This window comes from Passer domesticus, chromosome 13, assembly GCF_036417665.1.
Source record: "Passer domesticus isolate bPasDom1 chromosome 13, bPasDom1.hap1, whole genome shotgun sequence".
NCBI classification, from domain to species: domain Eukaryota; kingdom Metazoa; phylum Chordata; class Aves; order Passeriformes; family Passeridae; genus Passer; species Passer domesticus.
The window spans coordinates 3,514,242-3,526,680 of record NC_087486.1 but is presented as its reverse complement, the minus strand read 5'-3'; the positions used below and the strand labels follow the sequence as shown (position 1 = coordinate 3,526,680).

Genomic DNA, 12,439 nt, shown 5'->3' with positions numbered 1-12,439 from the left:
CATCAGCAGAGCAGTCACCCAGAAAAGCTTCTGTCAGAAGGAAATATGAGGGTAGAGAACGGCAGAGATCTGGCAGGGAAGGTCTCCACTGCAGGCAGGCTGTGCCCTGGTACCTGCACAGCGGGGAGAAATCCGCAGGGCCCTCCCAGGGCAGAGGGGACAGGGCAGGGAAGGGCTCTGCCCGCGGCCGTGCACGGAATGTGCGGTGTCCTCCATGTCCCGATCTGAGCCGTGTCCCCGCTGTCACCTGTCCCCGCCGTGGGCACGCAGCGCCCCCTGGTGCGGTGACAGCGCAGGGCAGGGGACACAGAGAGCGGGGACAGGAGCGACAGCCCCCGACAGACCCCCTGCCAGGGCCGTGCCATGGCCAAGGGAAGGAGGCAGGGGAGGGAGAGCAGCTCAGCGCCCCGCCTCTACCCCCTCAAACAGCCACAGGCACCTTCGTTAAGGAAGAGGATTTATCAAAATTACAAAAAGACACCACAAATATTTTTAAAAAGCCCCAGCTGGGAAAACATCTACCAGTTCAAACCCCCCCACCCTCCCCTCATTGCCCCAGCACAGGGAAGGGTCACGGGATGTCTGGGAGGGGGAGAGGCAGGTTGTGCCCCCAGAGCTGCCCTTGCCACCAGGCTTTTGGGGACAAGGGGACAGTCACATATCACTGCTGGGGAGCCTGGTCAAAGCAGAGCACCTCCCATGGGAGGCTCCTCAGCAGCCACCTTCAGTGACTGACTTTCTTTGGCCACTTGCCTTTGGAACAAGCCCCCCACACCCCAGAGAGGAGGTGGCAGAGGGGGGCCCTGCCAGAATCCCCCCACTCTCCCCAGCACACAGCTGCCTGTTTATAAAGCTCCCAAGAACAGGAGACACCGAGCTGAGCCCGAGGTCACAGCCCTGCCAGGCTGGCAAGGAAATGAGCCAGCTCCTAAGCTCCCCCCCTCGAGGGCAGGCAGGTGTTGCCTCCCTGGGTGCAGCAGCTTCATCAGGAGTCGTTGGGGAGCCCAAAAAGCTTGACAGTGCCAGCCTCCCGGCTGCTGTCATATTTGCCATCTTTGTCATCACAGGCGAAGGCCAGCAGCGGCCTCTTCGGGTGCCAGGCCACTGTGAAGGTGGGGGACTCACACTGCACCTCCCAGAGCTTCTCTCCTGCACGGAAAAGGAGCCACGTCAGCCTGGAGAGCCTCCAGCCCCCTCTGCTGCTCACCTCCCCGAGCCAAGCACCTGCTGCTTCCCTCAGCCAAGGGGAGAGGCAGCACAAACGCTGCTCCAGCGCCTTTCAGTCACCCAGTGACAAGGCACAGACATGACAGGCATGCCTGCCACAGACTTCTGAGGCAGAGGCTCCCCCTCATGGCATTCTGCTCTGCTCGGATGTTGCTCTGATTTTTTAAGATTTTCTAAGCCTTCTGATGTTTGCATTTTTGTAGCAAACTTTCTCACACACTTTCTGTAAACAACTTATTGTTTTACATTCTTTTATGGAGAACGAGAAATTCGATGGAGTGTTGGTTTGTCCAGTGTCATTGGAGAGGTGGCACTTTCACCCTCCAATCCACTGCACCTTTGGAAATCTATAAATGTTGGAGTCAGAAAATAAACTTCCCTTTTTCCTGCCTTGAGAGCAGCAGCGTGTCTGCATCCTGTTGTCTCGTGTCCTATTGTGACACACAGGAAAGCTCTTCCTTAGCATACACATTCTCCCTGTGTCCTCCCAGCTCTACCAGCACTTCTCCATCCAATTCCCCCCTTGTTGTTCCCCAAAATAAAACCATTACCTGTCTCCACCTCGGCAATGTCAATGAAGTGATCCTCTGATGCTGAGGCCAGCATCTTCCCATCATGGCTAAAGCTCAAGGTCCGCACGGGCCAGTCCAGCCTGCAGCAAGCAAGGGGAGCAGACAGTGAGGCACTGCCACCACAGTCCCCAGAGAGGGGGAAAACAATTCTGGGACAGCTCTACCTACCTGGAGAAGCACCTCACACACACCAGCTCATCCACATCCCAGAGGCTGACCAACGCATCAGCACTGCCTGTGGCAAAATACTTCCCCATGGGATCAAACTTGATGCAGATGCAGTTGGAAGGATGGGCGTTGATGGACTGGATGGGTTTCAGCTCTGGGTAGCTGTGGAGGTGAAGGGAGAGGGCAGGGAGCAGTGAGAGAAGCACAGGGATTCCCTAGAGCAGGGCAGGCATGAGGCACACCAGGACTGGAAGCAAACCCTGCCGAGGCAGGACTCACTGAGTGGCCAGTGAAGGAGGCAAAGCACCAGGGACCATTTCAGGGAGCTGAGCCCAGCCCACCACTGTGGCAACCTCAGCTCCAGGCAAGCTCATTCCCACCAGAGGGCAGGGGACTGCTGGGATGTGGGGCTCAGGTTTCCCAGAAGCAGCAAAGGAACTTGCAGCCAGCCCAGCCACCCGGCCCAGCAGCAGCCACGGGCACCTGCCTGAGGATGTTGATGCAGCCATTCCCATTGGTGAGGAAGAACATGTTGTTGTCGTTGTTCCAGGAGATCTCGTTCACCTCAAACTTGAACTGCTCCTCAGCTTTGGAGCGATGTGTCTTGGCATCAATGAAGGTGACCACATCATCCTTGTTCCCCACGGCAATGGTCTGTCCATCAGGGCTCCAGCAGATGTTGATGTTCTCACCTGAAAGGACAGAGAGTCTCACTTCCACTCCAACCATCCCCAAATGGCAAAGACTGCCAGTTCTTCAGTCTAACACACAAACCCTGCACAGCAGCTATCCAGCAAAACCAAACTTGTAAGAAGTGCAGCTTGAAGACAATATGCTACACCCCATTTCAGCCAAGATGGGACCACAGCAACCACCAAACAAGGTCACGCCAAAGATTCTCTGAATCCAGTCATCTCTGAGATCCAGAAAAAGTAGAAGCCAAAAAGAAATACCTTTGAATAAAGGTAAGAAAGTGGCAGGTTGCTGTTACACAAATTTACAGTGCTATTCCCAGCCCCAACAACTGGACATTTCCAAGACCACAGATGGTATTTGGGTTAAGCATCACATGAATTCAAATAGTTTTTCTGAATCCACACAAACTTTTATTTCCACCACGGCACATGCTTTTCCCCAATCTCCAGCCCACTGACTCCAGAGACAAGTACAAAGGACATTTTAACAGCCAGCACCATATTTCAGCAGTTCTACCAGTCCTGACTCCACAGTAAATCAGCTCTCACATGATGAGTGCAACACAAACATAAAGCAGTCAGCAAAGATGTCCCAGCCAGAAATAACCACAGGAAAGGTGCGAAGCTCTGTGGGTCCCACACAGCTGAGGTCCTGCCGGGAAGGTGACCTGGAAGGCAGGGACTCACCTTTGGTGTTGACAGTGGCGATGCACTTGGTGGTGCGGACGTCCCAGATGCGGATGGTTTTGTCCCCTGACGCCGTGACAAAGAGGTCGGGGTTGCTGGGGTGCCAGCAGAGCTGATCCACGCTGTCGCCGTGGCCCCGGTAGTTGTTCTCCTTCACCTGCAGGGACAGGGCGGACGAGGTGAGGCTGTGCCCAGCTCCTGCCCACGTCCCGCTGGGATGAGCAGGGTGCCCCAGTCCCACCGCGGTCACAGCTGCCTCTCCCAGCCGGCCAGGACGGAGTCCCGGCCAGGCACCAGCCCCGTTCCCGGCGGGCAGACCCGGCCCTGGGCGATTCCGGTGCACACCGAGCACCCCGCCCAGGCCCGGCACCGGCCACCGGGACCCTCCCGCTTCCCCAGCCGCGCCCGGCGTGCCCGAGGGCTCCCGGTGCCGGTCCGCACCGCCCGCCCCAAGCCGGCGGGGCTCACCAGCCGGTCCTTCTCCAGCAGGAAGACGCTGGCGGTCTTGTCGAAGGAACCGGAGGCGAGGCGGCGGCCGCAGCAGCTCCAGGCCACCGAGTGCACCTTGGCGCCGTGCGCCGGGAACTCGCGGCTCCGCGTGTTGGCGCGGAACAGCTCCTGCATGGCCTGCACGTAGGGCGACAGCGCCATGGCGGGGCCGCCGCCACCGGCACGGCCGCCGCCCCGCCCCGGCACCGCGCCTGACGCCACTTCCGCCGCCCCCCGCGGCCCCACCGGCGGAGCGGAGCCGGCGCCCGCCGCCGGCATGGACAGCAGCGTGGTGCTCCTCAGCGATTCCGACTCGGAGGGCGCCCGCACGCCGCCGCTCCCGCGCTGCCGCTCCCGCCTCTCGCTGCCCGCCCCCGCCGTGAGTCCGCGGCTGCCGCGGGCACGGCTGCCCCGCACAAGATGGCGGCGCCGCCATGGCGGGCGGGAGGCGCGCGCGGAGCGGCAGCCGCGGGGCAGGGGAGGGGGTGGCCCGGTGCTCCCCGCTCCCGGCCCGGCCCGGCCGGCTCCTCAGGGACCTCCCGCCCGCTTCCCAGCCGGGCTGGGGGCGCGGCCCGTTCCGCAAGCGCGCTCCCCGCAGGGCTCCCAGCCTCCCGGCCGAATACCCTTAGAAAGAGCCCGGTGCCTGGCACAGCGTGCCGCGGGGCCCCCGCTGCTCAGCCCCGGCGGGATGCGGTGGGGCGGTTGCCGCCCCGCTCCCCGTGCCGCTCCCCCGGCGGGTGCGGCGCCGGTGCGGCCGCGGTTCCGGACGCGAGGCTCAGGTCGGAGCGGGGAACGGTCGGTGCCCGGCCCCGCACCGCTGTCCCGGGTCCTGAGGCGGCTGGAGCCCTGCAGCTCCTGGGTGCCCGCTGGGCTTTGCCCTCTCCCTGGGGAAGGCAGCAGGTTTGAGTCGGGGGAGGAAAGCGGATTTAAATTCTCTGCTAAACGTGTTCCCTGCTTTGAGGTGCTGAGGGGGATTTTTTTTCTCAAGAGCAAACAGGCTCTGACCCCTCCTGGGCCTGCCAAAAGCTTGGGAAGTGCAGTGTGTGACTGCTGCTGGTGCAAGCACAGCTGCCTCCCCTGCCTGCTCCTGCTGCCCCTCGGACCCTGCATTGCAAGGTCTGGATGGGAGTCCCCAAAGTCTCAGGGCTGCTGTAGCTCCAGTTGGTGCCACAGATGAAAAGGCAGCTTTGTTTCCTGCCATTCCTGTCCTCCAGAGCAGGTGATGTGCCACAGAAAAGTTTGCAGGGTTTGGATCCTGTGCTGGTTCCTGCCAGTGCCTGGGTACAGGAGAGCTCCCTGTGCTTCCACTGCCCTCCCTGGACATGCCAGCAGGACTGGCATTTCCCTGTGGGGGAAGGAGCTGAGCAGGCAGCCAGGTCTGCTCTGAGCCAAGGCACAAGGACATGAGCCCTGAGGGAGCAGGGAAGAAAAGCCTGGGTTGGGCTCAGGCTCAGCTGTGCTGCCAGGGGAGGCTGATCCCAGAGCTCTGGGCCACAGAACCCCTTGGACAGGCAGAAGGGTCTTTGCCCCTCTTTTTCTAGGCTGGTGCCCTTTTCCCTCGTGGACTGGGACTACAGTGCCATCATAGCAGAGGAGGGCAGGACATTGACAGTGCTGCTCTGTCCCCACAGGAGATCATTGACCTGACCTGTGAGGATGCAAGCACAGACCCGACGCCGTCGAGCAGCCTCGCCTTCATCGACCTGACTGAGGACATGTGCAGCCTCTTCCACTCCACCCTTGGTGCTGCTCAGAACTCCAGAAACGCTGCCCCAGCAGCACACACGTCCCATCCCCAGCTCTGCCCCACTACAAAAAAAGAAATGCAGGCAGTGCCAGAGCCGAGCCCTGCACCAGCATCTCACAACGCTTCTGTGAAGCTCAGTTCCACCATGGCCACAGCAGAAGCCATGGAGAACTACAGCTGCCTTTCTCCTGTCTCTAGGCGCCACAGCTGGGGCCCAGAGCAGGATTACAGCTCTGCTGCCTTGAGCAGCAGCTTGGACTCCCAGTCAGACTCAGACTGCCTGTCCCCATCTCCCCCCAGCCTGGACAGCAACAGCAGCATGAGAGCTGATGGCCCAGAGGAAGATCCTCCCCAGCCCTGCCACGAAAGGAACCTCCCCCCAAGGCTGAGCCCTGCCCCAACCATTCCTATAACACCAGGAAGGACCCAAAGGCCTTCACCAGAAGCAAGTGACTTCCCATCACACCAACCAATCCAGCAAGCCACCCCAGCCAGGACTGACACTGACAGCAAGGCCTTGCTGGACAAACTGCACAACTTCAGCAGGAGTGGAGTCCAGCACCTCTTCCTCCAAGGCATAGCACCCAACAGGGAAACACAGAAGGTAAACAGGGTTTGGAGCAGCCCCTGTGGCAGAGGATGGAGCAAGAGCAGCCTCTGCTCCCCTCTGCCAGGCAGCTGGGGGCTCTGGTTATTGCAGTTCCCTTTGCAGTGGGCCCCACATCACAGCTGGGATCCTCTGTGTCGGGGGAGCTTTCATTGTCTTGCCTTGTACTCAGCAGAAACCTGGGCTCATCCCCAGCGGGAAGCTGAGCATGGTGCACACCACCATGGAGGAGAACAGCCTGGAGGGCACCTTGTATTTCCTGAACGAGTTTGTCTCCTGCCAGCACCGTCCCCCCAAAGAAATCGTCTGCCACCTGATCAAACAGATGCTGTTGGACACCCAGGAGGGGGAGATCCTGAATGACATCTACACGCTGCTGATGAAGATCCAAATGTAGGTGTTCCCCTTGTCCCAGGTGTTCCCAGGGGTCTGCCCAGCATAAGGGTTATTCTGTGATCACCCACAGAACAGGGAGTGGTTTCCCCTATAACCCAGGATAATCCTCCTGCCAACACAGGCACACCCACACTCTCTGAGGGTGGGTTAGGGACAGCTTGTGACACAAGGCAGCCCTTGGGGACAGAAGAGTGTGTTTGCCTTGCCCTGAAGCACAGGTCTCATTCTTCACTGCTGTGGCATGGCAGAAGTGCCTTCCCTGGGCTGCAGCAATGGCTGGAGCAGCTCCCTCAGGCTTCCCACAGAGAGGTGCAATATTTTATGAGGCCACAGGTGTAGGAATCCTGGGCATCTCCATGGAGTATAGCTCTTGTCAAGAATTTCCAAAAACTTAATGTGTTATGGGGAGGAGAAGGGGTGAGGGCAAAGATGGAGAGGAGAAGGCAGGGAAGGCACCTGAGCAAGAGGGGCTGGGGAAGGGCTAAGCAGCTATCAGGCCTTCAAGCAGCTATCAGGCAGTTCAGCACAAATGGACATGGCTGTCCTTGCAGGCTCCATCCAGCCAACATCGCCACGGTGGGATGGGACTGGACACTGGTGAAATTCATCATGGAGCAGCAGGTACTTGGCACCTTGTGTGTCACATGGGGCAGGGATCATCCAGCACACGCTGCCTGGGGGTGAGTGTTCCTAAGTGCTTCCTGTGGCTGTGCTCTGCTCCAGAGCTGGCCAGTCCAACAGTGAGTGCCAGCTGGGAATCCCACCTTTATCCACAGCGCTCCCTTAACCCTCTGCAGTTTTAGGCAAGTTGTCCCACTGAAGAAGGCACAGATAAACCCTCTCTGGATCACAGCACTAGTGCAATGCCCAGCAATGCCCCTCAGGGTCTTGCCTGAGCCAGGCAGCTCCTCCTACAACTACTCCTCATTATGTACATCAGTAGACTCCCAAGACAGCCAGCTTCCCCGGTGTTCCTAAGCCTGTGGCCCCACCAGACTCACATGCTCTCCATCTCCCCCAGGAGAAGCCCCCTGGCTGGCTCCTCTTCCTGCAGTACGTGGTACAGACCCTGGAGGATGACTTCCAGCACAATCTGAAGTCATACCAGCTGCAGAAGTCAATTGCCAAGAAAGTCCTTTCATGTGACTTGTGCTTCAACAATGTCAAGTAAGGGACACCTCCTCCTTGTTCTCTGACCAGAAGCTGAGGGCAGGGGCTTAGGGAACACTTGTCAATTTTCCAAGAAGCAGATTTGGGAGACAAAGGGAAGCATAGGGCCAGTTATAGGGACTAGGAAAAGATTTACAAAAGCAAACCACCACAGATAATACGAGGCCTTTCCACTCACAACAGAGTGGGCTTTTCCCAGGGATGAGGACAGATTTGCATTGCTCAGGACAGGACTGAGAAGGAGGCAGTCCTGTAGGCAAGTGTACAAATCAAGAGAGCTCCTTCTTTGTTGAGCTGTTCAACAGAGCTACTCCCTAACCTGTCCAAGTGGGTGGAACATACTCTTCATTGTCAGGGCCTTTCCTCCAGCTCTGAGTGGATCTAGAGGTCAGAACACAGCAAAACAAGGCACCTCCCCAATAAAATTCTTGTTTCTGTTCCAGGGAAGTGGTCAATTGGTTGGTGGCAGCAGTTACAGGAGTTGGGTTCTCCCAGCCCCAGGAAGAGCTGCAAGAAGCCAGGGCTGAACACGGCTCATCTTCACCAAGGCTGGCCAGCACTCAGACAGCTTTCTTCGCCCAAAAGTAAGCTCCAGAATTCCAAACTTCCTGCTGGCATTATCGTGGACCCAAGTCAGGCAGAAGCCAGAGTCACTTTCTCACTGTCAGTTCAGGGAAGCCAGGCTGAACCAGCTTTGCTGGTTCTTCTTTGGGTTAAAAACTTGGTGAGCAAAGGACTCTCACCTAGTAGGAAACTGGCTCAGTGTCATCCTCTTGATGTAGCATAAGGCTGGAGCTTGTGGCCCACAGCTCAGGCAGCCCCATGCTGCTCCAACACTCAGGAGAGCCACCAAGGCCTCCCAAGGGTCAATCTGGGGATGAGCTTTGCTTGCAAAAGCATCAGATTCAGAAGTCACCAGGAGACACCAAACCTGGCCCGCTGCATTCCCATGCCCCTCACCACATGAGGGACCATCCCCAAGGCTTTCTTGGCAAGCTGAGGGGCAGAGTCCCCCTGTGCTGACTGTCCCCTCTCACCCAGGACGATGCTCCTGCTCCAGCAGATGCTGGCCATGGCAGTGGAAGTGGACAGATCTCCCACCTGCAGCTCCCGTAAGATTGCAGACGACATTTTCCCGTTCATACTGAATATCCCCCTGAGGAGCCAAAGGTGAGACAAGCATTTGCAAAGGCAGCATTTGCCTGTGTGAACAATGGTCTTATTCCCAATTTACATCCAAGTGTGGATGCATAAAGTTCTACAGGGTATAGAAAGACAGGTCAGCCAGATGATGTGTTGATGGAAACACACCCAGGTGGTGTGTGCTGAGAACAGTCAATTCTCCCACTTGTTAAAGTTGTGACCTTAAAACTGTAAAGAGGGTCTGAAAAGCAGTACTGTGCAGCACAGCCAAGCACTGGCAAAGACATCACTGATTCCCATGGGCAAGCAGGTAGTCAGAAATATGATGCAGTTCCTACAGCTTTGCCTTGACATCCTTTGTTTGCTTCTTTAAGAAGTGTAAATGTGAAGCCAAAGCACAAGGGAGTGAAGAGACCACTAAGCCCCCAAGCATTTCAAACCCATGTTTAAATGCCCAGCAAGCAGCCCTTCACATCCTTTCAGCAGAACTCTGTGCACACACCAGGTATAAAGCAAGGCAAACTGACTCTAGCCAAGCTGTCACTATGCCCAGGACAGATCTAGATCCTTCTACCCTGACCCATCACATTGCCTGGCTGGGCTCCCTGCAAGTCAGCAGGAATGAGCCATTGCCACACAGGCTGCTGGGCAGGGTGAAGTGAAGCAGCTCAGTTTGCTTTAGAGACTGTACTCACTTCCAGCTGCTGCAGGTCACACCTGAGGATGAAAACATGGCCGTGGCCAAGCTGCATGACAAAGGTCTCTCACCACATCTGGTGGTCTTCCTTCCAGGGCATGGCTGGGTAGCCCCTGCAGTCACCCCACATCTGCACTAGGACAGCAGGAGCATGCTGGAACAGTTGTCTCTGGTCAGGCTGTGCTGTCTCAACCAAAGTAAATTCCTTGTGTTCCAGGGAAGCTTTATTAAACACCATGGAGAGCCAGCTCCTGCGCTGCAGACTGCTAGAGCTGTTATTCCAGCACAGCTGTGACGTGCCCACATCCTCATCCATGTCTCTGGACAAGGTCCTGTATTTCCTGAGCCACTCCTCTGTGCTGCCACAATTCCAGGTATCCAGTCCAACCTCTCCTTAGTTGTTTTCTCAGAGGAAAACAAGTCAAACAACTAAATGCTGTCTCCTGTCCTAGGATGAAACAGCAACATGGCAAAGGTGGGATGAGATGCTGCAGTACTTGAGTTTGCTGCTGCTGAGTTACCATGGTGTAAAAGTGGGTAAGCAGTGCTTGTTCTGGCCCTAACAGTCCCATCAAGAGGCTGCAGTAGAACAGCCAAATTCCTCTTCCTCCTCTCATCACTACTGGACTCAAGGCCACTGAATCTTAGAAAGACAGTGTGCTTCCATCCATGATAGTAACTATTCCCAGCAGTCAAAGAAGTGATTTTGCATTAACCAGAACACCCACCTTGTTTTGCCAAGTTTAGCCCCTGCAAAATATTCTTCTTCCTAAAGGAAGGAAGCACTTCCCAGCACTGCACAGTACACAGGAGGGTGCTCTGTACCCCTGTTGTCTAAGCTGCTGCACAGTGGGTGGAAGAATAGGGTGCTTTAGGAAGAAAAGCAGAAGACAAAGGGATTGTAGAAGATCCCGGGCTGGAAGAGAGACACAGGAATCATTGAACTCCACTTCTGGCCCTGCACAGACAGCCCAGAATCCCACCCTGTGCCTGAGAGAGTTGTCCACACACTCCTGGAGCTCTGGCAGCCTTGGAGCCATGGCCGTTCCCTGGGGAGCCTGTTCAGTGCCCAGTCACCCTGTGGGGGAAGACTTTTTTCCTAACAGCCAAGCTAAATCTCCCTTGGCACATCTCCAGTCATTCCCTTGGGTCCTGTCACAGTCCTACAGAGCAGAGATGGGAGCTGCCCCTCCCTCCTGAGGAGGCTGTAGACCCCAGTGAGGGCTGATCTGTCTCCTCGAGGCTGAACACAGCAAGTGACCTAAGCCAGTCCTCATGTGGCTTCCCCTCTAGACCCCTCACCACCTCTGAAGCCCTCCTTTGGGCAAGCCAGGACCCTTTCAGCACTTAGTAAACTGTGTAGAGAGCACCACCCACAGCAGCCATAGAAACAGCAGCAATTCTGACCCCAGGAGAGTGGCACAGTCACAAAACAATCTGTAAAACTATTTTGCCAGAAGTCTCTTCCAACCTCAGGTGCTTTAGCCCAGGGTTAAGGCTGTCATGAATGAATGCAGAGGAATCCATCATCATATATGCAAAGTCTTACTCTCCCTGAAGTCCTAGATAATAATCACTGTTGTTGGGCTCTTTGGAGACCCCTTTGCAGCTGCCCATTTTGCCATTCACACAGAAGACAAGGATTGTATGAACCTTGCCCCTTCCCCATTCCCTGGGCTCTCTGCATGCCAGATGAGCTCCAGGAGGGGCCAGTTCCTTCTTCCCAAAGTCTGTGCAGAACCATCGAGGATAGCAAGAGGATCAGCCCTGTTTCCAGCACTGCCTGGGGCACACTGGGTCCATCCCAGCAGCTCAGGCTCCCTTTGGGTGTTGCCTCTCCCCAGCAGCATTTCCTCTTGCAGAGCACCTGCGAACCTCTGTCAGTGACCGGATGAAACTGATTGCTCAGAAAGCCAAGCCCAGGCTGCAGGACAGTGATGACATCAGCCAGCTGGACATTCAGCTGAAGATGAATGACTTCATCAGCAGAATGCAGAAGACCCTGGGAGAGCCTTTTCCCCCACAAATCCAGGAGAAATTGTTCATGCTGCAGGAGTTGTTCTTCATTGTCACTGCTGCCTGATGGAGACAACCACTGCAGCAAGGGGGAAAAAAACTTTGTGTTCTTACTACAACCCCCCATCTCACACTGCAATCTCAGCATCATGAGGTTGGTTTATACAGTCCTGTTGAAAGATGTTTGGTTTACGTTATTTCAGAATTTCCATTCAAGCCTGCCTTGTGCAGTTTTGCAAAGCACTTTGTACACTTGAAAAAATGAGTTTTTTCATGTTTGCCAAGACACTTTTGTCTTGATACCAGCACTGCCCAAAGGAAGTCTTCTCCCCCACAAATCCAGGAGAAATTGTTCACGCTGGACGAGTTGTTCTTCACTGTCACTGCTGCCTGATGGAGACAACCACTGCAGCAAGGGGGACAAAACTTCATGTTCTCAATATGAACCTCCCCATCTCACACTGCAATCTTAGCATCATGGGGGTTGGTTTATACAGTTCTTTTGAAAGATTTTTGGTTTACATTTTTTCAGAATTTCCGTTCAAGTTTACCTCATGCAAATTTAAAAGCACTTTGTACACTTTAAAAAATAAATTCTTTTCATGTTTGCTAAGACTCTTTAGTCTTTGTGCCAGTGCTGCCCAAAGTCCAGAGCTCTGTCAGATCACACCACAAGGCCATGCTTTAACCCCAGCCTTCCCAATCTGAGATTCACCTGTGTAATCAGAACCACAGCACAGCCTGTACCCCAGTACCTGAATGTATTCCATGACTTTGAGCTCAGCTTACACTCCAGGAGCACAGGGAACACCAGCATTCAGAGCT

General features: G+C 55.8%; 2 protein-coding genes across 4 annotated transcripts; one reads left to right on the top strand and one right to left on the bottom strand.

Moving 5' to 3' along the window:
* Positions 1 to 440: 440 nt before the first annotated feature.
* THOC3 (THO complex subunit 3) lies at positions 441 to 4,252 on the bottom strand. Its single transcript, XM_064387584.1, has 6 exons — positions 3,818 to 4,252; positions 3,350 to 3,506; positions 2,455 to 2,659; positions 1,968 to 2,129; positions 1,779 to 1,879; positions 441 to 1,149 (listed from the first exon to the last, which is right to left on the bottom strand). The coding sequence occupies exons 1-6, from the start codon at positions 4,115 to 4,117 to the stop codon at positions 986 to 988; spliced, it is 1,089 nt and encodes a 362-aa protein (XP_064243654.1). The 5' UTR covers positions 4,118 to 4,252; the 3' UTR covers positions 441 to 985.
* SIMC1 (SUMO interacting motifs containing 1) lies at positions 4,145 to 12,229 on the top strand. Of its 3 annotated transcripts, none has more exons than XM_064387580.1 (10): positions 4,145 to 4,738; positions 5,470 to 6,189; positions 6,365 to 6,585; positions 7,140 to 7,209; positions 7,610 to 7,755; positions 8,202 to 8,342; positions 8,800 to 8,928; positions 9,816 to 9,972; positions 10,051 to 10,135; positions 11,461 to 12,229. In XM_064387580.1, exons 1-10 carry the CDS (start codon positions 4,259 to 4,261, stop codon positions 11,679 to 11,681), a joined length of 2,370 nt encoding a protein of 789 aa, XP_064243650.1. In that variant the 5' UTR covers positions 4,145 to 4,258; the 3' UTR covers positions 11,682 to 12,229. The 3 variants fall into 3 exon arrangements, with proteins under 3 accessions (XP_064243650.1, XP_064243651.1, XP_064243652.1); XM_064387581.1 differs by having other exon boundaries at positions 4,146 to 4,738; positions 6,368 to 6,585; XM_064387582.1 differs by having other exon boundaries at positions 4,596 to 5,057.
* The last annotated feature ends 210 nt before the right edge of the window (positions 12,230 to 12,439 follow it).